This window comes from Rissa tridactyla, chromosome 8 (assembly GCF_028500815.1).
Source record: "Rissa tridactyla isolate bRisTri1 chromosome 8, bRisTri1.patW.cur.20221130, whole genome shotgun sequence".
Classification (NCBI taxonomy): Eukaryota; Metazoa; Chordata; class Aves; order Charadriiformes; family Laridae; genus Rissa; species Rissa tridactyla.
The window spans coordinates 1,941,064-1,967,281 of NC_071473.1; the positions used below are offsets into that span (position 1 = coordinate 1,941,064).

A 26,218-nucleotide genomic window follows, 5' to 3' on the forward strand; every position below is an offset into this window, starting at 1 on the left:
ACTTCTTAGCAATTAAATTTTTACATAAGGTAAGAGCCGGCAATAAAAGATGGGTTCCCTGTTTTTTCTGCTATGCCTTCTTTACCCTCAAGTAAACAGGACCTAATTACAGCTGTTAAATAATGCCACAGTTTTTTAGCTAACATCTATTCCCCCACTCTAAAAAAGCCAATTAATACCCCCAAGGGAAAGGTTTTCCTCACCCCATCCACCAACAAGAAGTTCTATACAGCCACAGGGAAATGTAAAACCAATTATTCAAAAGAAAACATTACATAATTTTTAAAATCTCAAATATCTAAACCATTTTCCACTTTTTTCTGTGCTCCATGGCATGTCAGAGAGTTTTACAAAGTAACGGTTAACGTGACCAGAGTAGATGTCATCTTGAAGTTTGTAGGTCACAGCATATGAAAACTGACTTGCAAACTGCAGAATACAGAAACTTAGGCTGATTCCCAGCAATCACTGGCATCTGAAGACAAGCAGGTCCTGCCAGTATTAAGTGAACAGAAAAATATCTATTAAAGTTCTCCTAGGATTATTTTCAGAGTTATGATTTTTAATGTTGTACTTGACGCAAATAAGCTGCAAACTTAAAAAGGCATCAGTCGTTTCTTTCTAACCTTGGCACTTCTCCAGCTGAAAATGACGACTGCAGCATCAAACCTCAATCTCTAGCACTTTATTCTTAAGTATTTATTCGTATTCTCACTTTACAGCCCCCTCAGGCCGTGTCTATACTGTGAAATAAAAAATGGCCCAGCCATGGACCTGAATACTAGCCCAAGACAGTCCACATCCCCCAACTGTGAGCTCATTCCCTGGCTCTGTTCTGAGCTGCTTGAACTCCCTCCTGCCAAAACAAACCTGCTCCCAGACGTGTTAGACCTGAGAATTATATCTGGGGCCAGTTAGTGGCGTGGGGTCAGGGGTTAGTCCCTGGCCCTTCTCCGTTCAGCAGTACAGATGCAGGCTGAAGGCGAGGGACCTAGCTCTGATGTCATCACAAGTAAGGTGAAAAGCATTTATGATCTGGTCTGATCTTGCATGTGATAATAAATCTTGCTCTTCTGAGTTGATTTTACGAGACGCAGTTAGCAAAATGAACTAAACACGTTTTTGTATTCACCTCTGAGGTAGCTCCAGTACATTGATGTGGATCGAGCTCTACACGTTTTCCACAAACTCCTTTTTTAAACACTTGAAAAACATCCCACACTTCATCTCTAAACTGCCCACATGAGTTTTTGACAGATACCCTGTTGTTCTACTGCTCTCTTCAGTGGAACGTGTTGTCTATTTTAATGAGTCTGTAAAATAACCTCAAAACACCACACTTCAGTGGAAAAATACATGACTTCATTTAAAAAATCGTGCTTAAACCCAAAGATTTTCACTCCTCTCCCTACACAGGACCAAAATTAAAGGAGCTAATAGCAAACGTGCTGTAGCTGTGTATTGCTCATTCACATACAAAAATCCGTAACAGGCAATTGCTAAATTCACAACTCAATTAAGATTCTTCAGAGTACCTATATATGACAAGTGTCTTCTAAAAACAGGATAAAACTTACTGAGATGATTTCTCTCTCTTTACAAGCCTTCCTTCAACTGTTATTATGCAACCGACCAAGTCAAAATATTAACCTACAGCAGAAAATCCTCCCCAGTGCAATTCATCTCAAGAAACTCCTCAGAGGTGGTCGGGCAAGGAAGTCAGACTGCTGTAGGAACAAGAATTAAAGTGCTGGAAACCTCCAGAAGCATCCCAAAGCCTTTAGACTCAGCAGGTTTAGCTCCCAGGCTGCACCACAGTCAGTGGGAGATTGCTTCCTTCCATATTAAGCGTGATATTCACAAAATTTGACACCTTGAGACTGGTAGTTTATAAATCATCTCCTTTTGTTTTGTGACAAGTGATATCCATCAGCTCCTATGTTTGCATCCTGATCGATATCCTGCTACAGAACTCGTGTGTCTGCTGTTCTTTGGGAAATAACAGGAGATTACATGAAAGAATATATACTTTCTCAAGAGTAGGAACTGCCTTCCTGTCTCAATTCTGTGTCCTGTGTTGAGATTCATAAAGCCAAACTCCCCCAGTACAACAACTCAAGGAATCCCACTAGCTATGGAGAATATTCTAAAATACTACAGCATATTTTAACATTTTTTGCAAAAATTATGTTTATCCTTCTTGCCAGGGAGTCCAGAATTGCACACATTAAGATGGATAACAATTCATAACACGATAAAGGAAATTCAACAGATTTCGCTCTCTTGAAACAGGTCTTGGCTCTCGGAAGTTTAGAATATGCAGAACTAAGAGATTTTTATTTTTGCCAATAATAAGCATTACAATTAAATAACATCTTGTACTTCCTACCCTTCCCTGATGTTCCAGGCATTCTTACTGAGCTTCCACCAGAATGCAATGTTTGCATTTTTTTAAAGCTACACAAATTTGGCATATACTCCCATATTTATCTGAAAAGCAGAGAATGAGATGTATAAAATGCTTGTATCACTTGTAATATATCAGCTCCATGTATTATTCAGTAGTTGCTATTGATTTTGCTCTGTACTTACAAAATTCTGCCTCTAGAAGGAAAAAACTACATAAAACTCTTATCTTAAGCCTACAAACTTCAGATGTTTCCTTCAAAAACAGCAAATAGTCCTCTTCTTTAACTAAGTATATGAATAAAGTCTCTGGCAGATTGGGGACTTGTATAACAAACAACTTGCAGCCCTGTGCTCCCATTTATTTCTGGAGAAACACCATCCCGAGGGAAATGTTGTGCTCACACAACACACCCTTCCTGCAAAAGACGCCCATAGGCTTTAGTAAGAATTTGTCTGGGAACGTTTTAAAATGTCTCCCCCTCTACGCTGCTTCTCAAGACAGTCACAGCATACGATGTCTCTTCTTGTTGGAAGACCTTGGGACAAGCAATAGAGATGTGCAAGAGCAGTAAAATTAAATGGCAAACTGTTCAATGGGTTTTTTCTCACAACTTGCTGGTTCCCTGATTTTGTTCAGTTTTAGGGGAAGAGAAAACCACATCATCAGACACTGGAATAAACAGGGAACAGCATCTTTTGCTCTCGCAGGCAGGTTCTTCCCACAGGTGAGAGTTCAGGACACCACACATCGAAACAAAAAGTATGCTCATAACTCTTTGGGTCATTTTTAACAAGTGTGGTTTGATGAGAAATCATAAACTTGGCGTGACGCACAACAAATTAAATACAATAGTCAATATTATAGTAGACATCAGCAAATAAAGGGTTGGGTTTTTTCTTCTAACAGCCTGTTTTCCTTTTAAATTTAAAACTTAAAAGGAAGAATGCACCAAAATACTTGAAACTTTTTAAACCATCCTTTTCAGTTTAAAAATCAAAAATTATAAGTCACCTGAAAATCACTGACCTTTTCTAATTTTTCAAAGTGTTCTCTGAGGAACTTCATGGGCCGGTCTGGCTTTGCTATGCAAAGGTTTACAATGCATTCTTTTAATATCTGTTGGATGTTGTGCTTCTGAACATAGAGTTCACATCCCTTCAGGCTCTCGTCTTCTTCCACATTGCAGGAGGAAGAAGCAGCAGCCATCTTCAGGCTTGTAAACAGAAAACAGACACAGGTAAGAAAATGGTGCAAGAAAGAGATAAGAGACAGTTCCCAAATCCTTTGTCAGAGAGCGCTGGAGGAGCAAAGACATTTTAATATTGCCTGTTGCCTATTCAAGAGCTATTGATCCTGATTGTTCAAATGTCTGGGGTTGTACGTGGAAATGCTGAACCATGTCATCTTTGTACAATCAACGTACCAGTAACTGCAAAAAGAGCATTTTAACTCCCAGACGGCAGTCAGCCTTTGGAAATAACGGTGCAATTAATCATACAAGGCCATGAGTTTCAAAGACAGCTATTAAATGATGGCGCAAAGCCTTGCTTTTCTATTCCCTTGGGGACTCTCTCCCCGTCACCAGAAGTCCAGTTTTCCACAACAGAAGGATTTTTGGTAAATTTTTACATCTCCCCTTTCCACAGCCAACCACCCTTCCCGGTCCCGGCTGCGATGGGGAGCAGAGCCGCCCAAAGGCAAGTTTGTGGGAAAACAACCCCAAACCCCTCTTTATTTCCCCCAGTGAGCGTATGTCCGCTCTGTTACAGACCAAAAACGGCGAGGTCGGCTCTTACACCGGCCTCCCGCCGCCCTGCCCGGGACGGGGGAGCCCCGGGGCGGCGGAGGCCGAGCGGGCCCCGGAACAGGCCCCGGCAAGCGGGGGTGCGCCGGGGGGGTCCCCGGCCGCCCGAGGCAGCGCATCCCCGGGCAGGGGCTGGCGGATCGGCCCATACCCGTCCCGCCGCCGGGCTCCGCGCCCGGCTGGGCTCGGCCAGCGCGGCTGGGGAGCGCCGGAGGCTGCGGTGGATGCCGGGGAGCCGGTAAATACCTGGGTTGCTGGAGCCGGCGGAGCGGCGGCGGCTCCTCTCTCCTTTCCCGGAGGCGGAGGCAGGGGCTCCCCCGCCGGTATCCGCACTGCGGCCGCCGCCTCCCCTCGCTGCCCGCCCGTCCGCGGGGCTCCGCGGGGACCCTCCGCCCCGCTCCCGCACAAAGGCTGCGGCCCCGCCGCGCCCGCGCAGGAAGTCCCGCCGCCCTCACTCACCGGCGGGCGCGGCCTGTCCGCCGCCTCCGCTCCGCGCCTCACCGCACCGCCTGCCCGCCGCCTCCGCGCCTCCCCGCACCGCCTGCCCGCCGCCTCAGCACTGCTCCGCGCCGCCCTGCACCGCACGGCCTGCCCGCCGCCTCAGCACCGCGCCGCTCCGCGCGGCCTGCCTGCCCCCTCAGCACCGCGCCGCTCCGCGCGGCCTGCCTGCCCTGCGCCCCCACACTGAGGGCGGGCTGGCCATGGAGGACTGGCTGGCTTTGAAAGGTGGCCTGGCCGTGAAGGACAACCTGTCCATGAAGGACAACAGCCTGGTCACAAAGGTTGGGCTGGCTATGAAAGGTGGCCTCGCCATGAAGGATGGCGGCCAGCCCACAAAGGACGGGGGTGGCCACGAAGGACAGCCTGGCCATGGAGGAAAACAGCCTGGTCACAAAGTATGGGCTGGCCATTAAAAGTGGCCTGGCCATGAAGGATAGGACGAGCCACAAAGGACGGGCTGGCCATGAAGGATGTGCCTTGCCACGAAGGTTGTGCCTTGCCACAATGGACAGCCTGGACATGAAAGGTGGCCTGACCAAGAAGGACAGCCTGGCCATGAAGGACAACAGCTTGGTCACAAAGGTTGGTCTGGCCATGAGAGGTGGCCTGGCCATGAAGGTTGGGCTGACCATGAAAGGTGGCCTGACCATGAAGGACAGGTTGGCCATGAAAGGTGGTCTGGCCATAAAGGACAGCCTGGACATGAATGACAATAGCCTGGTCAAAAATTTTGGGCTGGCCATGAAAGGTGTCCTGGCCATGAAGGATGCACTGGCCACAAAGGACAGCCTGGCCATGAAAGGTGGCCTGGCCGTGAAAGGTGATGGCCTGGCCATAAAAGATGCGCTGGCCACAAAGGACAGCCTGGCCATGAAGAATAGGCTGGCCACAAAGGACAAGCTGGCCATGAAGGATGATGGCCTGGCCACAAAGGACGGGCTGCTGAGTGGAGCAGGAGCATGGCAGCTCCACGCACCCCAGACCTGCTGCACCCCATGGCTTTGGAGGGCTGGGAAGAGCAGCTCACCACCTTGGTCACTTTAAAGTAAAGTCATCACACCTCTCTACGAGGCCTGTGAGGAGCGTTGTCACAGCTGGGACTTGGCCACGGGCCAGCACCTTTGGTGGGCCAGGTGCCAGCACGCGCTGTCGGGAATATTCCAGTGCAGGCTGATATTCCCTCTGTTTCCCTGTTCCCAGGGGATTCACACTCACGGTTCCCACAGAATAAATGGTGAATAAGGACCCCAGAGGTGCGCAGTCATGGTAGCAGCAGCACAAGAGAATGATCTCCTTGCTGGTAAATACAAGGTTATTTTAAAAAGATAATATGAATTAGTTCCATAGTTTATTGCACTTTAAGTATGATTAGTCAAGAAAAAGACCCGGATGACCCTTTTGGTTTGATGTGTGTTGATTGCACAGTCACCAGAGCAGCACACAAACGTTACATTGTGTAAAGTGCCTGTAAGTACAATACAAATACAACATAAATACACATTAACTAATACAAATGAACACTAAAAATTATATACCGCTGTTACAGAAAGCGGTGACTTACTGCCACTGCAGCACTGATCCTTCCAGAGGAAAAACAGAAGGGAAAAGTGATGCAAATAACGTGTTACGTGTGAAAGTTTTCCGCAGAGTATCCCCCTCACCCCCGGGGCTCTGCGGGGCCGTGGTGCCAGGCTCGGCGGCTCAGGCCAGGTCGCTGTGCCTTTCCCCTCAGCACGGCCCCGCCTGCGGCCGCCCCTGGGTTTCTCTCAAGTTTGCATCGCTTTTTATCCCCGCGATTCCAATAACGGGTCCCGCTCCTGCTGGCAGCCACCGTACCTGCTGGAACCACCGCCCGGCCTCCGCGGGGCTTTGCTGTGGGGCCGGGGTCGTCCCCTCAGAGCGGCGGAGGCACGGCGGGAGGGGGCCGTCCCCTCGGGGTGCCGGGAGCGGGGCCACGGCCGCCGCGCTGCCAGCGCCCGCCACCCGCGGGGCCGATACAGCCCGGCACACCACCGCCTCGCCGTAAAGCGCTCACCCGCCGTCGTAAAAGTCTCGCGCGTCCTTAGCAACGCCGTGGCACTTCCGTGGTGACGGCTGGAGCATGGCGGCGGCCGGGGCGGCCGAGGTGGCGCAGGCCTTGAGCCGGCCCCTGAGCTGCCTGCAGGAGCCCGACTGCGGGCGGGCGGCGCGGCTGCGGGCGCTGGAGGCCATCCGGGCCGAGGTGCAGGAGCGGCCGCTCTCGGGCGCCGTGGTGCAGGAGGTTTTCGGGGCGCAGCTGGTGCGGCCGCTGGCGCGCTGCCTGGCGGGGGACGCGGCGGAGCGGTGCCGGGATCTCGCCCTCCAGCTTCTCCGCCACGGGCTCAGCCACGGCGACCGGCCCGGCGAGGCGCTGCCCGTCCTCCTGCCGGCCCTGGCCCAGCGCCTCTGCCCACCGCCGGGCGCCGAGCCCAGCGAGGAGCTGCGCCTCGGCCTGGTCCAGCTCCTGAGCCTGCTGCTGCGGCGCTGCGGGGCCGCCCTCGTCCCCTACCTCGCCGAGGTTATCCGCATCCTCCAGGCCACCCTCCTCGACCAATATGCCGAGGTCAGGCGGGAGAGTTGCAGGTGCGCCGTGGCCTGCGCCCAGGCCATGCCAGGTGGGGCCTGGGGATGGGCACGGGGGGGGGAGCGGCAGGCTGATGTGTGCCTGCAGCCTCCTGGGAGGACAGGGGCTGAGGCAGGGACCGGTTGGAGGTTACTGGGATGCAACTGGGAGAAAGAGAGATGAGAAGCTGCTCACACCCTCAGAGGTGCACCTTGCAGGCCTTGGAGGATCTGTTGAAGAAGAACCATGCCAGGGATGGATGCTTTGAGCAACCTGGTCTAGTGGGAGGTGTCCCTGCCCATGGCAGGAGGGTGGAACTGGATGAGCTTTAAGGTCCCTTCCGACCTAAACAATTCTATGGTTCTGTGCTGAGCACTTACAGCATGGGAGTAACAGTGGGAGGAGGGGGTAGGGGAGTGCGTGTGTGCCAGCGTTCAGCTCTAATGTAGTATAAAGTTAAATCTGCGTGCTACATACATGAAGCAACATTTATCAAGCTGCTGTTCAAAGCATTACAGAAATCACGTCATTGAAGATCTATCACCCACATAGAGAAAGGCATGTTTGAAGTTTGTGTCTCTCTGCCCTAACAGAGCACTTCCATATGCAGTCAGAATCTCTGATAAAACCCTTAATGCAAACAATTTCACACCAGCACTACAGAGTTCGTGTTGATGTAATTCAGGCTACTGGAGCAGTGATACAGTTTGGAAATGGAAAGTCTGTGGATGATGTTCTGTCTCATCTGGCCCAAAGATTATTTGATGAGATTCCCAAGGTGTGCTTTTCTTCTTTTTTTTTTTCCTGGATTTATTTTGAATCTGTTTCGGGGCAGTTCCTCCCCCCCAATTTTTCAGCTATTCAAAACCAAGGTTGGTGACCTATTCAGCTGCTGTCTAATCCTGCCAGCTGTTGAAGTTTGTAGACACCTTTTTCTTTTAATGGGTGCCTTCAGCTCTATCGTAAATTGTTCTGTCAGATCACTCTGGGACTTGATTCTATGGCCTTTTCATATGCTTAGCAAACACAGTATTGATCCCTTCATAAGATGCAACTGAGACAGTAATTTTAAAATGTGCAACTTAATAGTAACTGAAGCATTTTAATTTTTGAGTGGTGTATTCACATTATTTAACTTAGACTTCCTTTATAGTGAACAGAGAAAATTGTCTTCTGGAGATGTGCTTGGAAAGCTTCAAATTCCAGAGAAATGTACATTTCTTGCATTCTCAGAGAGATATTAACCATGAGAATTTAGAGTCTTCAGAGTTAGGTCTGTATCTTGTCTTCCTCTCGGAGATGTGCTTTTGTGCAGCAAATAGTCTAAGACTAACAAAGCCAGAGTGAGAACACAAGAGGGAGCATGATACCTTGGGTGTTACTTAAGATGCTTGCTATAAGTGAGGAAATCCTGGGTTCTTGTAATTTCTTTTGAGATTATTGATGTACTTTACCAAGTCTTGTGTACCAAAAGCAAATATTATTTTTTTAATTTTTCTGGTATTTTCCTGGCATATTTAAAATAATCTTTTGTATCTCTGTAGGTTCGGCATGCTGTTACAACTGTCATTGGAGAGTGGTTATTGCACCTACGAGATAGATATTCGTATTTTCACAAGTTGATCCCTTTGTTACTTGGCAGCTTTAGTGATGAAATTCCTGAAAATGTGTAAGCAGAACGCTTTTTTTTTCTTTTTTTTTTTTTCCTAAATGGTTGTTATACATGGAGGTGTTTCTACATTCACAAATGTGTTGCTTGGAGGAGAAAAAAAACCCATGCTTTTTTTTTTTTCCCTTAAACCCAAACTGATAGCATTATCTTCAGTAACTTTAGTTATATTGTCCTTTTATGCTACATTCAAGTAAATATGAGAGAGACAGAGAGGTAGGTAGACAGAGACAGAATTATTCTTTGGCAGAGGTGAGTCCGCTGTACTCTGTCCACTGTGTACAAAAGAGGCATAAGCTCCCAACTTAATATGCCTAGGTTAAACGTCAGGAATGCTTCCTGTCCTTCCAGATGAATTTAAGAAGTCAGAGTTTCTGGAAGTCTTATTTTAAAATGCTTTTCTTTTGGGGGCATGATGGTATAAAATTCTTATTTTATGTCTAGGAAACTGGCTTGGACTTATTGGGAAAAGATAGGCTTGCAGTGGGAGAAAGAGAATGAGGAAGATCTGAAGGATAAGATGGATTTTAGCGTTTCACCATCTCGTTATCCCAAAGGAGGTAAGTGTTGAACTGAAAGTGATTTTTACTTCCTGAATAATCCCTGAGCACTGCAGTGCAGTAATGAGAGCAGAGTGGGGTGTGTAATATTCATTACAAGATGTAATGTTAGTTAACGTATAGGGGTAGCATATATATAGAAATATATATCATATATGTATATAAAATTATTTACGTTAAATTTACATTTAAAAAAAAGTTGGTTCAGTAACTACCTTCAGTTTTTCCATTAATCCCAAAATGCATGTTGGAGAAAAACTAAATGAAAACGCCCATGCTGAAAAAGAGACAGCAGTGATGCAGAAGCAGCAGAAAATTCTGCATTAGGCAGCAGCCAGGTGGAGAATGGGCACAGAAATGACCGGAAAGGAAGGCAGGATGAAAGAGCCTGTGAGCTGAGTCCTTAAATAATGAGAACTAGCCACAGCATTACTGATCCACAGAATTGGCGTGGAAGAAAAATTTGCAGTGAAATGATTTCAGACTTCTTTGTCTGAAGAGACACTAGGATGCTAATTAAAATCTGCCAGCTTATGCAAAGACATGGGAACCGAAACAATAATTTCCTTTATTATATACAAAATCCCAAGATACGTAGCAGGGGTAGATTACTACTTAGTACCGTATGATTTATAGGTAGCTTTAAAACGATATGTTTGCAGTAGCTTGAAGCTTGTTTCCCATCTCAGGTTCAAAAAGTTAATGTTTAAAAATATGCATATAGGTCTTGGTGAAAGAGAGGGTTTAAATGGGTCATTTATTGATTTCTATACTCATATTTAACAGAACAAAAACTCTTTTGGTGTGAAAGAACAGGTTCATGCTTGACTTGTGCCTACCTGACAATCACATCACAGAATACCCAGCAGCAAAATCCTTTCCATGACAGTGGGTTCCGGAGTCCTTTCTCCTTTGAAATTAGACGTCTTTTTTTTTTTTCTTTTAAAGTTCCTTTACTCAGTAATGCTTGAATGAAAGGGGAAGCACTTCATAATGGTGACTGGTTTGACAGAACTGTTTAGCTTTGAAGACAGTCAAGTTGTTCTGTTATCCTTTCCAATTCTTTTTTTTTCCCCCTTATTTTATGTTTATTACCTCAGGGATCTGTAAATGGTAAAGAATGTTTTTACTTCCACTAGCGATGGCAGAAACATATTTCTTTTTTTGGCAGTCAGAGGATTTTTTAATGTATATAAACTGTCAAAACTGAGTGTTTAAGCTCTAGTCACTTATTTTGTAATGACCATGATATAGTGAAGGTCATGAAAGGCTTTATGTGCTCATCCTTGAAATAGTTGTTTCAAGGATGTTTATATTGCTAATATTGTTACCTTGTTCAGTTTTCTCTAGCTGTGTGTTGGGGTTTTTTTTGCGGGGGGGGGAACAACTATTTTTTTTTAGAAAGGGACATCTGTCAATTACTTCATAAATTGAATTATATGAACTTTCTGAAATAAATTTTCTTAGCAGAATAAGTATGTTTCACAAATTTGGGCAACATTCCAGCCCTGCATTTAATTGACTTTTCATGCATCTTGCTTGGTAGAAATGTGCATGGAAGACTTGAATGGGACGTATGTACACACCTGAGTCCCATGTTAATGGTGATTTTAAGACATAATATCCTGCTGTTTATCTTTACTTCCAAATTGTATGTCCTATTAACAGTCAGGCTTTATGTGACAAAAGAGAAGAAAAATGAGAGGAAAGGGTGATCATCTACTTAATTGTACAGATAGAAAACTTTGTCAAAGACATTAGTATACCTTAGTTTCAAGTAATAATTTGTGGTGTCTTACCACAGATGGTATGAGTTGTTGTGATGTCTGTCCTTCCCCCATGTTTCCCTTCCACACACGTTTGGGGGTTTTTTTTGTAATAAGATAATGATGTATTTTGACACGGCTGCTCTTGCTTCTGACTTATTCAACATCCTGGAATATCTGTTTATAACTGTGAGTTCATAGTACATTTTACTTAACTATCCTAGTCCAACTGTCAAACTAATGAACCTGAGAGATGAGCCCCCCTGCGCTTTGATCTCCGGCTGCCAGATGTTGCAGGTCAGAGGAAGAGCAGAGTTATGCCTCCTACCTGGTGTCATCCAACCAACTGAGCAGCTTGCCATTCAGCAGCAGCAGCCGTTGCCTTAGGATATGGGTGCAGACAGTTTATAGCAGGGAAGGCTTTGACAGGAGTAGCTACAGGGATAAATGCCTGCATTTGAACATCTGAAATGAAGGAACTACTGATAAAGAATGGTCCAAATTCTTTAAACAAAATTCTGCCTCAGGTCGAATAGGATGCCAGTCTGTATTTGCTGTCTCAAGTTGATTTCTTTATTTGACCTTTTGCTATTCATTGTCAGTTTTCATAATCCAAAATGTTATCCTTCATTGACAAAAGAAGCAGCAATTCATGTCCTGATGCTTGAAAATTTGCTTATATTTTTTCCCTACTCTAGGTATTTCATAGGCATTTCTGTAAGCCTTTTGTGTTCTTCAGGCCATTTACTTTAGTCTGTTTTCCTTTTAGCATTCGTAGTTACATGGACCAATGCAGGAAAATATGCTGAGACAACTCAGTCATTTCCCTTTTAAACATTTACAGCAGAACTCTGTACCAGAAATAAAAAATGTACTCACACATTCAGTGGTTTTTGACACCTTATAATGAAGAATGTTTCTTTCTCAAAACAGTATGTGAACATTAGGAGTGGCAATAATAAATTGGTAGTTCTTACAAGAATAACTTTTCAGATTTTGTCTGTATAAGCGTGTACAGTGTAAAGGGGAAAAAATTCTCCCGTAGAAAAAGTCACTAAAAAACTTTATTGCAGTTCTTTGGAACGCACTGTCCTAGTTTTTTGTAAAGTACAGCAGTGGAGGCTTGATAATTGCTTGTGATACTGGTCAAGTTGCTTCTCTGAGTCTCAGTGATTTATAAATGAGCTAAAATGTCAATTTGATGATTACCAGACAGGACAGTAAACATTGTTGGGAAGGTTGTGCATCCTCTGTTCAGGTAGGGAGTGTGTATTTGTAACACTTTGGGGTTTGTTTGAAAACAAAAAATAACAACAACAAAAACCCACTTTCCACAAAATCTTTATGAATGAAATTTAATCTGGGGGGAAAACAAAAAGACTCCTCCAACTCCTGTATAATCAATCTTTCACTTCCTTTTGAAATGTCTTATTTAATAATTGTCTTATTTAATAATAAAAATCAGACAGAGATTTGAGAGACGTATCAGAGTGAGCCACTTTTCCTGAAAAGGCCTTAAAAAAGAGATTGTATAACAGCTGTGTTTTTTTAAAATAATATCAATTTTGTCAGCTTGATCTATTACACAGCACTTGTTCAAGTCATAGTACCCTTTCTACTTTTAATTTGCTAGATACACTTTTAACCTTTTCCTTTAGAGGGCACAATTGATGTTGTCCGTTTTACTGCAATTCGTGTCCCCTGCACTATTTGTGACTTCTACCTTTCTTTCCAAATTACATTTCACTCAGTGATACCACAGTGTTTGCATGCAAAAGTCTTTCTACCATTTTATCTCTCTGTGTTTCGGTTTATTTTTTAGTGAGTTTTTTGTTGCTATAAAAAATAAAAGGAAATTATTATTCTGTGTTTTCCAAAGTGGGTAATGTGCCATATCCATAAAGTTCTCTTTCTCTTCGCCTTCTGTACACATTTTAAAACATGTAATCTAGATCACCATCCGGTAATAAATACATACATTTTCAGAGAGCTGTGTGGAGTTTAAATTCTGCAATAGATATTAATGAAATGCAGCTTGCACAGGTAAACTCCTTATCAGCATTTGGAATATTTTGTTCCTTGCTGAAGCAGACACCCATAGCTCTTATCTCAGAGCCTTTAAACTTTTCTAAGGATTAATGTGCATTGACTTTTCCTTTGATATTTCTTTTTTCTTTTTTTTTGTTTTGTTTTTTTGTTTGTTTGTTTTCTTCTAGTGACTCGACCAGGACTAGGATGTCGGGAACTTGTGTCAAGAAACCTCTCCAAAATTCTTCCAGGTCTCTGTCATGATATAACAGACTGGGTTGAAAGCACAAGAGTAAAAGCATCCCAGCTTCTGTATACGTTATTGCTACATGCGGAGGATCACATAACACAGCACATGGAGCTACTGCTTAGAACTTTGTACCAAGCATGCTTGGATGAAGAAAGTGACGTGGTTAAAAATGTGAGTCTACTCTGCTACAGTATCTACTGTACACTGAATAAAGACCTTATCCTTTCTAGTCTTGAGTCAGTCTTCAAAGGGTTGACCTTACCTTAGGTCACTGGAAATTGCCCATGACTGAAGGATCAGGCTCAGGTTTTTATGGATGTTAAAAGTATGCGAACATTATATGTACGTACTGTGTTAAAATAAATGTATTCTTGTGTTACTGGTATGAAGACCAATAACAAAATTATTTAAATACTCTTTAGTTGATACGCCAACCCCATGAAGCATTAATAATGATCTCTTTAAAAATCATAAGCAGTGGATTATAGTATAAAAGCCTTGGGGCAACAAATTCCATTTTAAAAAAATGTGCAGGTCATGCCCTTTCAAGTTAATTTCACTTATCTCCCCCTGCTGCATAATCCAACCATAATTCCAACCAAGCATTGAGGTATGTTTATTCCATGTGATACCTATATTCAGTGTTTGAACACTTGACTTAATGCTTGTAAAATGGCTTTTTTATTCATGTTTTTTGTGAGGAATAACTAGTATCCTTTTTCCTAACAGTTGATGCTGTCAACACTTTGATCAACAGTATCAATAAACACATGTAGTTGAAGACATTAGATAAATTTAGCAGAGGACAGACAGGTGATACAAACATTTTTACAATTTTAAGAGAAAATCTTCTGTTCATATTTCTACACAGGCAAGAGAACATATGAAGAACCAAAAAAAAAAAAAAATCCACATAGCTTACTTTAAAGCTGCAAATTTTATTGCTTTGGGAAACTGGAAGAATGTTTTCTGCTTACTCAACACAAGTGATCCAACCAGCATCAGAAAAACTGATTTCTTAGATCAGGCTTTTCTTTAGGTTCCTGCTCTGAGCTACACAGACTGTGAAATCCATTTCTGAAATGATCCTTTTTCTTATTTTCTTTCCTGCAGTTTTTTGTTGTCTTTAGTCTTTCTCAGTGCTAATTGTTGTCTCTGTCCTTTAATTTTTCAGAATTGTTCATCTCCTTCCCCCAGTTCTTACTCTGTTACTACCCCTTCTACCTATTGCTCCCCTTCCACCTGCCCTTTCAGAGCCAGCAGCTGGTCTCTAACCATGTTGCCTTTCAGCAAGGCTGAGCTTGTAGGATAAGCCAGTCACGCACCCATCAATAGTAGAGAGAAGTAAAACCTGGAATGCTGTCAGAAGTAATCTTGTTTCAAGAAGGGGTATATGGGCCTTAGGAAATCGATGCCCAAGGGCTGAAGTAGGAGATATGCCACTGTGGGTATGCAACTTTTAAGTTCCTTAGTGGTTGTTTCAAATATATAAGAAAACTTAAATATTTAGAAGAGTAAACCGCATGGTCGTGCTGTCCTGGTGCTTGTGTTTGTTGCTGTAAGAATCTAGTGGTTGCTGCTGTAAATATAAATTCAAAAGTATGTGTTTGAGCAGCACGTAGTTTTCTCTTTCGTTTTCTTGACCATACTTGTCTCTTTCTTAGTATTCCATCACTAATCTTCTCGTGGGTGCTTCTAAGAGATTTATTCCCAATTAGGAGATGGTTTCTGTATTTAATTTTACTCTTCCTTATGCCAAAATTTTAAGATCCAGCAACTTTTGTTTGTGAATGCCTTTTATCTCCTTAGTGATGCTGCTTCCCAGGATTCTGTGATTATCTCCTCTATTGATTGTCACTGTAGAGCTCATTTCAGAGCAGCCACCAGCTTGGAAAATGTGCATGTCTTTCTCCAGCCCAATAATACTAAATTACGTGTATAAGAGTAAAAGACCAAGTGGTCTCTTAATACTTTTTTTCTTTTTTTCTTTTCCCCTGTTAAAATGAGTAGATAAATTGATCCATACAAATGCATCAGTTCATATTTTTAAACTGTTTAATTGTATTGTCCTTTTGCAGTTTCCAGAGCACTAACAGACTTTTTCTTTCTCCATGGCAAATATGGAGGAGGACAGGGTTCACATCTACGTAGAGTATATTATAAACTGTTTTGAGTCTTCACCCTTGTGAAAAGAAATTGTTATATATAGTGCAGTTTTAAACTATAGAATTCGTGGCTACATGCTTCCATTGGGACTAAAAAACTAGGATAATTCAAGTATTATGTACAAGTAAAAATTCACAGCTAAATCACTAGGCTAAAAATTGTATACAAAGGGGAAATAAGCTTTCATGCTTGGGGAAATGAGCCAACAATCAAATAGTAAGTGGTTCCGGTTGCACAGGTAATGGGGCAGTAGTTGACTCTATCTCTGTTCATGCACTTGATTGTAAATATTGGGCATCAGGCAGGAGTAAGCTCTGGTGTGACGGTATTTCACATGGAATACAACATAGCGATATGTCTGCAAGGCAGAGATGGGATTGAAGAGCACGAGTATCACGTGGAATACATAGTAATTTAAGCCTGTTCAGTAAAATAAGAAAGAGATTGAAAGCAGTGGGCAGTTTCCCCATGGCAGTGCTCCCACACTAAACCAGAACTCTAATGTCGGTGTCAAAATATAGCGCAATAACAAAAAAATTCCTCTTCCAGGGTTCTATTGTTGTTGCTTTTAATAGACGGGTGGTGGGTGCATTGAGAGCATTCCTCAGAACAGCATTTGGAGGACAAAATGTTAAACCACTAAATCTGCAACATCTGGTTATTCTAAGCTAGAGACTTTATTAACGCTGGAAGTTGTACACTTCATTTCTGTGCATTACTTTCTCATGGAAGTGTGTCTGATGCTGAGCAGAGTGCTTGCATGCCTTATTATGTGCTTACTGAACACATGTCAAGAAAATTTCTTCATGCATATAATCATTACTGAGCGAGTGGAAAAGGCCTACGAGGCAACTGCTGAAGCATTTAAAATAACAGCTGGAATCATAAAAAGAAAAAGCCCCCGATATGTTGAATGGTCTCTGTGTTTTCAGGAAAATACTCAAGTTTTTCCTGTGCTTTTTTTCAGTGTGTGAAAGCAGCAGAATTGATTGGAACGTTTGTCAGCCCGAAGGTGTCGTTGAGATTAATCACATCAGCCTTTGGGAAGACACCTAAGCCATCTTGTATAATGGTCCTAACTGCAGTGATTCGAGGTAGCACAAAAGAAATCTTACAGCCTCATTTGACCGATCTTGGCAACACACTGTCACAAGCTGGACAAGGATCTGAAGAGGTGAGGATAACCGGGAAATACACAACAGACTGCAGTTTTAGACCGGTAGTTCTCAGACTTATTTTTCCCTTGTTCTCCCTAAATGCTCCCATTCCGATTCCTCCCTTGCACACCTAGCCCACGCTATCTCAGGACATAGCTGTGGACGTGTGTCTGAGACAAAACAGGAGCTTCCCTGTCCTCCCTGGGCCCTGGTCAAATCTGCTATTCCCAAAAACTTGCTAGCAGTCCATCCCCTTAGCAAGTGTGGGTTCAAATTTGGGAACTGCTGTAAAAGGCTTCAGATAGTGGGAGGAAAATGAAAAGGCACGACAGGGAGAGACGCAGCTGTTTGGTATGTACTGTACTGTTAGAGGACTACCTTGGCTGAGCCAGAGGCAAAATTTAAGCCATGTTTTCAAATGCCTTGTGTTCACAATCCAAACAAGATCATATATTTTGATCCTCATCAGTAAAAATGACCGAAAACTTTTCACAGTCCATTGTAATTGACATGTCAGGTTTCCCAAGAAAGATTCCCTCTTAACATTACCTTCTTATTTTTGTTTTGAATTATTATTGTTTTCCATTTTAAAAGCAAGGTGCCAGTACTCTTCCATGTACATTTAGGAGCACACTTTGTAAACTGTTGGCCCTCGTTGCTTCTCCTGAAGTAAGAATCTAGGAGGAAGACCTTTATAAATTAGAAGTTTACTCCCAAGTGTACCCTTAATTAATGGCTGAACTTGAAGACCATTTTCATTTTAGCATTTGAAGAATATTCATCAATTGCTATATAAGGAGGTGAGAGATTCTCTTTAACATGGAACAGAGAATTTTAACTTCCAGGATTATTTTTTTTCCCCTTCAGTTCCTCAGATGTAGAAATAGATCTGTTACAGATGCACAAGAAGAATCCCTACAAATTCCCCGGCAAATGAAATCTCAGCTTTCATTCCACCAAAAGTTTGTTAGTCCCGTGCTCTTAGGATGACCAAAAAAGGGCCAGTGCTGTGCCTTCAGAAAACTCTGCCTTCAGGGCAGGTGCGGACTTCCCTTTGAAACAGTTATTCGTGTGAGTCGACTGAATCTGGCGTAATTGTCTTTTTGGACCAATGTAAGATATATGTTTGAAGTTCTTCCCTCATTAGGTTTCTTCCCTAATGGAATATGTACCAGTGATGCAGGAATTAACCTTAATCTCCATGAAGCCTGTGATGATTCGGAACTCATACAACTGGAAGCGCTATAACCTGACTGTTCGCATACCCATTCCCTGAAGTATATCTGCAAAATTGCTGTGAGGTCTTAAGCTTACCGCTTCCATTTGGCATTAGATACTGTCGGCACATTCATCTCCAGCTGAAGCGTTGGGCAGAACTGTTCTAGCCTTTGGTCTTGGAAAACAAGCTTTCTCTATTTTAGGCAGCGAATGCTGCGTAGACAGTTTGGCTAAGGATTGACCGTGTCCATGAGATTAATGACGTTTTTAGCTAACCTTTTCCTACACCTGATTTAATTTTTGGAACATTGTAGCAATGGCCTATTCTGTTTGTTGAATGTAATCTGACAGCTTCACGGAATATCTGACACACTTTATCATAGAAGTCATTGCAAACTAACAGACAACAATATTGACTTCAACTGGTATCCGTTGGATCAAGATAACATGAGTTATATTGCATCAAATGAGAGAAATTGGCTGAGATAAAAGCAGATGCTCAGGTTTTCTTGGTTTATGTATTTAATCATTATTGTTCCATTCAAAATAGTCAAACATGGAATAATATTTGAGAGAGTTGTAACAAATATATAATTAATTAACAAATTGCACTTCAGAATGGGAAAGTACTATCGGTAAGCATTGCAAAATGCTTTGATGTTTTTATTCACAGTGGAACAATTGGGTGATTAAGAGCAGGGTCATTTATTTTGTTCACAGGACAAGGTAAATACAAACAAATAGTGTGGGAGGAAGATTATATTCTATAAAAAGTAGAATGTAGGTAATCAAAAGAACTAACATGAAATAATCAATATGTTAGCAATTTAGGGGATTATACAGTGCAACTACACAATTTTATTATTGTAATTTCCCACATCTCTCCCTTAAAGACAATGCTATATTTTCTAAAAAAAAACGTAATAAATTTATGCTTTTATTAAAAAATAGGTCTTTTATATGGAGCAGTTGCTTTATTGTGTTCAAGCATTGATTGAAATATGCCGGGAAGACTGCAAAGAAATTAGCTTGCAGCTCATGAAAGTTTTGGTGACAGTAATGGCACTACCATGTTCTCAGCACCTGAAAGAAAAGGTAAACTATGAGCTGGTTTAAGATTTTGTTGTTTTTCTGATTCTTACTATTGATAAGACACTTTGTCTAAACAGAGCCATAATTATTTGTCTTGCTGTTAGGTTTACACCACAGAAATCCTTAACTAAGAGCTCATCCCCAAAGACTGGTAGAGTTTGAAATGATTTTGTGTTGCATGACCTTGACTTCACCCTCTGTCTGTCTCCTCATCTTTTTCCATAGCTGAAATCACTTTGGGTTCAGTTTGTTTAAAACAGATAAAGGCAACTTCTCCAGAAGAATAACTCATTACAATCTTATTTGTAAGAGCTAAGAACTTGTACAATACTAGTTTTGTTTGGGGATTGCTTATTTTTCATCTGTATGTGTGTGTGTATATGGCAACCTGTTTCAAAAATTATATAGAAATATAATTTATATAACAGTTAAACATTTAGATATACATATAACTTCGGATTAATCAGATTCCCTCTGTTAGAATGAAAGAAGCATGAAGGAGTACTTGGATTCTGTGTTTAGTCATAAAACTGTTTTGCAAAGATCTATCCCTATGGCACCTTTCTGGGAGTTAGTTAATATTGAGAAGTCACTATGAAGGCTGAAAGATCTATGAATGTTAGCATTTGTCAGTCAAAATATTGATATTCCTGCTTTGCCAGATCACAGTTCATAGTTGCAGATGCTACATCTGTTTCCAGACGACAGTTTGAAGAGCTCAGTTTCATGTTGAATCCTGCAAATCCGTGGGGCTGTGATTAAGATGAGCAGCATCAGGGAGTAGGGTCTTACAGGTTATTTCTTTTATGGAAGTGGAAGACAGGGTGGTGCTGCAGCTGTACTTCAGGTAGAGTTTTGGGACAGGAGGTGCTCAAGAGTTCATGCCTGTCGCTGGATTCTGCAAAGCCTTGGGCATGCTGGTGGTGCTGTTTGAACTGTTGATGCTTCGTTTTTAGGTGGATGTAAGTCACTGCATTATTGTTAGCTTACACACAGGCGCACACAAGTTGCCAGGAAAAAACCTCAAATTTATTTTCTGACTGTTAAAGAACAATTCACTTATAGATCAAGAGCACTACTAGCCTTAAAAAGTGATGGTCTCTTAATCAAAATTTTTATCTTTAGACAAAGATAAGATTGATTTTACAGTAGTTGACCTTTTTACCTCCCCACCAGAACTAAAAGTTTCAATGTTGCAGGAATGCTTTAAAATCAAGGCCATCTGTAGATGCCCTGATAATAGATGAGCTTTTTGGCTAAACATTATCTCACCCCCTTATTTCTCTCTTCCTCTTTCTTCCCCAAGCTAAGTATCAAATAAATCAGGAAGCCATCCTCATGTAGCACAATTGTGACCTATCTGAGTTGTCTTTTTTCAAACACACACCTTAAATGCGATGGCTGCTCTGCTTCCTTTCCCCTTGCTCCCAGGCACGGTGCTCCAAAGGCTGCGTAGCGTCAGGATTTATGGCCCCAGAGCTGACAGGCATATGCTTAGAAAACTATTCCGAGAGAAGTAAAATAGAACAAAGGTTGAGACAAACATTGAAAAGACTTTGCAGGTCAAAGAGGGATGACGTGAAGATCTGTCTCATGCCAGTGGGAGAGTGGGATTTTGGGGGGTTTGTTTTGTGGTTTGGGTTTTTTTTTTTTAAACAAATGCTCTGTCCAAGTAAGCCTCACACAGATGCATCTGCTGTTTTGTGGTATCTTGTCCGTTTAGCCCTGCAGTGCTCCTTAAAGTCAGCAATGTCCATTTAAAACCTTACAAATTCATAGTCCGACAAAGAAAGCAGTTTCATGGAGATAAAGCCTGATTTTTGTATACGGAAAAGTTAATCTCCCAAGATTATTGAAGTTTTCAGCCGTTCCTGCAGTTACAGATGAGTTGTAAAGTTGACAGTACTTTGGATGAGAATCCTTTTTCTCATTAGCCTTTCTTCCATTTAGGCAGACAGAAAATCTGGCATTGAGATTACATAATTGCAATGTTTCAAATTTGTCACAAAGGCAAATACGGCTTGATTATTTCCCCCACCTAGTTATTGACTATTGTAGAACTTCAAAGTGAGCTGTGCAACTTGCAGAAGGCAAGAAGTCCCTGTTAAAATAGCTTAAGACCATATAGAACAAATGTATTACGTCGATCTTTACAAGTATAAATTTGTTGCTCAGGAAAAAAGTCTGTATTCAAGATCAAAAGATTTTGAGTATAAACATTAATTATTCGTGTTTATACTCAAATTAGAGTATAGAATTATAGAACTTCAATTCAGGCTTTATTATAAGCGGAGACCACAACCGATGTGACCTGACTGTGAACACTCACCGCCTTGCTTGGTTTTTGGCCGTTTGCTTTGTTTGTGAGCGTTTCTGGTTGCTCAGGGCTAAGGGGGAAGATCCAGACCACCAACTGAGCCCTTCGGCGTCGTGAGGAGGAGTGTGGTTTACAGCCCCAAAGAGACAGAAGCCCTATCAGCTGTTAGTCTGCTGAGCGTGTATTGAGCTTGTCAGGGATTTAGCTGCTGACCTAAAGATAAGGTTTTTGTTTTGTTACCAGTGGCCTGTGCTATCTTGGCTCTTCTTTTGGCACACGTCTATTATTAGCATGAAAATAATGTATCATTAAACTTGTTAGCTTTCAAATATCACCCTTGTTCTTTTTTTTTATTATTTTTTTTTTAACTGAGAGGCACTTCTTAATGAGAAGATACACATTGGTCTACAGGTGTATTTAATTTTTTTCTCTCTCTTTTTTTTTTTTAATTTCACTCCTGAAACTACCTGAAGAGTTTCAAAATCACCTGTGAACTATGTATTATTTTGTATCTCTTTTGTTCAATGGAAAAAAAGTCTTGCTGATTTTGATGGGGTTAATAATGGGGAACAGTTTCTGTCTTGACACGCTCCATCCTGTAAACTGTTCCAATTAATTTACAGGTAGATTAATACTTTACATATAAATTATTCTGAGTTGCTTTGGCTGCCTGGCAGAATGCTTCCAGGGAGGAGAAATCTATTGTGCTTGAAGCAGGCAAACCTGCTTTAAGGGTTTGCAAATCCTGATTTTTTTTATTTTTTTTCTTCTAGAAATCTTATTTATTTTCACCACATCTTCCATAATAACATCTTTATTGGGCAAGTGATTAGCCTGTAAAATTCTAAAGGTCCTAGACGTGTTTCAGCTAACTTGTGCGGTTGAGTTCCGTTTAAAAATATGACCAGAATTTCTAATTCTACTGAACCCTTTAGAGCAAATGGCGGCAGTCACGGGGCTGCAGGCCATCTTTCCCTGCCAGCGCTGGTCGTGCTGCTGCCATACGGTATTTCTCGGTGGGGTTTCTAATGGTGTCTCTCTCCTCGCTCTTGACTCACTGGCGGCTGAGATCACTAAGGCTATAGATGCTGCTTTCAGTGTGCTTTTCATCTCTCCTTAAAGTTTTGTACCTCTGGTAGGAGTCTTCAGGAATTGTAAAAGCAAATTTTCCTTTGCTTTGAAATACACGTGCTACGAGTGATTAAGAAAATCTATGTGCTTCCTTGCCAAGCATGATTGCCTCTGGAATTCCTTTAGTAGTTCTTTTCATGCGTGTTATTTGCCTGTTTCATGGAATAGTCTAAATGTAAATAGGAAGAAGGTATTTCAGATGTAACAGTGAATTTTGGTACTTCTCCTAAGCCACAGAAGTTGAGAATTTCAAAATGAACCTGCCTGGCTCCTGTAAAGAGAAAGCATCTTGCGTAATTCAAATTGGCCAGAAGAAGGAAGGGGGAGAGAGGAAATGCCATGTCTTCTCTGAGCTGCAACAGCAAGAGTTTTTGGCAGCTGCCATGGCCTGCTGGATGGGATTGGGAGAAATCCCCTCTCTGTTAATGCTTTAAAGCAGTCTTAAATTAAGGAGAAAAATCGCTACATCTTTTAAACTAGTAAGAGCTTTTTTATGATGTGCCTAGGTTTTGGGTAGGTTTTCAGGTGGATATGGTATTAAGTTGCTGTGTTCCTTATGATTTCGTTTGGAAATCAGGGCAGTTGTTTCATTTTGATTTAAAGTGAATGGATGTAGTATATTCAGGCATTAAAAATCAATCTTGATTGTCCAAGCAGAAACTATGGAAATTGTCTGTGTCCCTTCTGTTATTCTAGTATAATTATGAGTTTTAAAAGTTTTTTCTTTTTGTTAATATTGTTTCAGGTAAGATAAAGTGTCCTGTCTCTCTTTTAACAGGTAGAGGAAACAATGTCTTCATTAGCTGAAGTGCAGCAATTGGATAATTTTCTTTGTCTCTACAAACAGCATATAATTCAACTTCTGGAATGGGTTTCAGTATCACACAATAGTTGGACCTGCTATTCTCCAGAAATATTACAGTTAGATGTCATCGCAACTCATTCAGGTATGACTTATTTAGTAGTGTCATAGCTCACCCAGGTCAAAAAAATCATCTCCGTCGCCTGCAGACACATTGAGTTTTGTAATGAACAGTGTAATATTCAGAAACTCCACAAGAATATGATGGAAAGCAAAACTGAAAATGTTGAAACAGCTCAAATTCCAAAATACTCCTTGGCTGCGAGGAGCTTAGTAAAAGTGCTTATGTAAAAGTAAACTTTCAGGTGAATAAAACAGGTAAGGGTTATGGGGAAACGAACTGATGCAGCTTATGTGTCAAAAAAATTATCTATTTTTTCCATCTATTTGCTAGTCTTATAAAAGATACTATCTTTCTCTACAAATATTTCCTCACATACGTTCTTCAACACATTCCCGTGTATAGATTAGCGGAACACTCTGAGGGATGATTCACCTAACTTGAGACGTGCACAGGGAGCACCGTTCCAATGCAGCTCTCAGGCCAGGGATGCAGTTTTAAGATGATTAAAATGAGAAGTCCTGTTTATTTGGCTTTTCCATTCTGTTAGTTAGAAAGGGGCAATTAAATGTGGACAGGTGTGTTTTAAGGGACTGTATCTTCTGCATTTAATCCTTGAATTTCAAAAAAGCCTCAACAACCCGATGTGAAGCACCCGCTTGCTGGTTTGTGCAGCATCCAGCATAAATACTTCTCCTTTTTTCATCTGTGGAACAAACGAAAAGTTTTCTCAGTGCAAGATTTGAGGGGCCAACTTCTCTGTATATTTGTGCTCCCATTTCCATGGCCGAGGGACTTCTAGACAGTCCCTCTGTTTTCCTTAATGCTAAATAAATCATCAGATGTCTGGGCAAACATTTTGGCTTGCACCCAACACTGGTAATATGCTATTGTCTGTGTTTTCTGTCTGACACAGCAGCTCCTAGAGCTATTCTTTTTTTTTCTTTTTCTTTCTTTTCATTCCCACACAGAATGTTGTTTTTAATCAAGTTAATCAGGTTTACTCATTTCAATTTCTCAGTGTTTACTGGTTTTTGGGAATGTATACTTAAGCTGAAATTAGCAATGTAGTTTGTTTATTTTCCATCTGTTGAATTTGCTGTTATCAGTTTGATGTAATAGTAGTATCTTTCAAATGTCTCAGAACTCACACGAAGCAATGTATTTGGAGTAAATGCTGTGAAAATAAAGACCTATTTGTTGGCACAGAAACGGAGCGAACTGCAGCTCAACACCCTGTATTGCTTCAGTCTAGACAGTGAAGAGTTGGGGGGGGGTATTATTATTGTAAACGTTAAATTTCCAGATACTGTTAAATTCTAGTGAAACTGTTTTGGAATCTTGAATACTTCAATCTGTCCATTCCATGCGTGAGGTATATTCTTGTCACGAGAAATGCCAGTGTTGTGTCTCCCTCTGGGAGGCTTTTCTGAATTCCTGGGCTTGAACGGAATGTACATCACAAGGATGCAAAGCTGAAGACGTTCCTAGAGGAAAGGAGTTTATTGCAAATATAGAGCAGAAAGAGCATTCTACAGCGAGAAGCTTGCAGAGTAGGGCATGTGTACAGTCTATATGTATTCTTCCTCTTTAAAACTATGCAGATGTTAATCATTATCAAGCAGGAAGGCACAAACTTCCTTCTGTTTTGGGAAAATAATTTCTTCAAATGTTGGGATAACAGCTTAGGGGGTTTGGTCTGTTTTCTTAGTGGTGAAAACAGGATTCATCATAGGATGTGAAAACGTTAACAAACTGCAGAATGAATTTGGAAAACATTTTTATTTCAAGTAGTAGCTTCTAAAATTCATTGTGTTTTAGATTGTCTTGTAAAATGCAAATAAGCATGATTTAAACACGGAGAAAGAATACTGCTGCAATAATTCTATTATCCGAGTTTTGGGGCTGACCCCTTCAAACATGGCCTTCCCTGTGCCTCTGGGACTCGTCAGCATCTTCCCTTGAATGCTGCATGGGGGGAACTTGCAAGAAGAAAACAGCATAGTTCATGCTGCTGTTTGGAGCGCTGTCGTGGTCGTACCAGATCCAGTATAATTTCTCATTTAGTTCAGTAATGCCAGAGCTTTGTGCGTAGCCTCGAGCTCTGAGCTGCATAGTGAGCAGCGATGACCCCCCCAGTGCATTAGTCCACCCGGAATGTCATCTCGTGCTGCTGGTCCCAGCAGGGAGCAGATGTCGTTGCTGTGTCCGTGCTCCGTAAGGCAATGCGGAACAGCTGTACCGAGCCAGCTAAAGGGGGTGCACCGATCTGGGGGGAGCACTGTGCTGCCGTGGGTAAGGCTGGGCACCGCAGCCCACAGACTGGCAGGGGTTGGAAGGGCCCTCTGGAGATCATCTCCTCCAACCCCCTGCCAGGGCAGGGTCACCCAGAGCAGGTGGCACAGGAACGCGTCCAGGCGGGGTTGGAATGTCTCCAGAGACGGAGACTCCCCCACCTCTCTGGGCAGCCTGTGCCAGGGCTCTGCCACCCTCACAGCAAAGAAGTTGCTCCTCATGTTGAGATGGAACTTCCCATGGTCAAGTTTGTGCCTGTTACCTCTTGTCCTGTCCCTGAGCACCACTGAGAAGAGCCTGTCCCCATCCTCCTGACACCCACCCTTTCAGTATTTAGAAGCACTAATGAG

At 42.2% G+C, this 26,218-nt stretch overlaps 2 protein-coding genes across 5 annotated transcripts in view; one reads left to right on the forward strand and one right to left on the reverse strand.

Annotated features, from left to right (window-relative positions):
* Positions 1-6,727, reverse strand: part of PRKAR1B (protein kinase cAMP-dependent type I regulatory subunit beta) — a 102,006-nt gene extending 95,279 nt beyond the window's left edge. The window contains exons 1-2 of one of the 4 annotated variants that reach the window (XM_054211859.1): positions 6,552-6,727; positions 3,437-3,623 (exon numbers count right to left, since the gene is read on the reverse strand). In XM_054211859.1, coding sequence (XP_054067834.1) covers positions 3,437-3,616 — 180 coding nt within the window. In that variant the 5' untranslated portion in view covers positions 3,617-3,623; positions 6,552-6,727. The other 3 variants (XM_054211856.1, XM_054211857.1, XM_054211858.1) reach the window with 3 other exon arrangements.
* Positions 6,728-6,794: 67 nt separating this feature from the next.
* Positions 6,795-26,218, forward strand: part of DNAAF5 (dynein axonemal assembly factor 5) — a 29,274-nt gene continuing 9,850 nt past the window's right edge. Inside the window, exons 1-8 of the mRNA XM_054211855.1 lie at positions 6,795-7,348; positions 7,890-8,074; positions 8,841-8,965; positions 9,410-9,525; positions 13,508-13,740; positions 16,703-16,909; positions 19,062-19,205; positions 23,429-23,597. Of these exons, the coding sequence (XP_054067830.1) occupies positions 6,817-7,348; positions 7,890-8,074; positions 8,841-8,965; positions 9,410-9,525; positions 13,508-13,740; positions 16,703-16,909; positions 19,062-19,205; positions 23,429-23,597 (1,711 nt within the window). The 5' untranslated portion in view covers positions 6,795-6,816. The remainder of the gene's footprint in view (positions 7,349-7,889; positions 8,075-8,840; positions 8,966-9,409; positions 9,526-13,507; positions 13,741-16,702; positions 16,910-19,061; positions 19,206-23,428; positions 23,598-26,218) is intronic.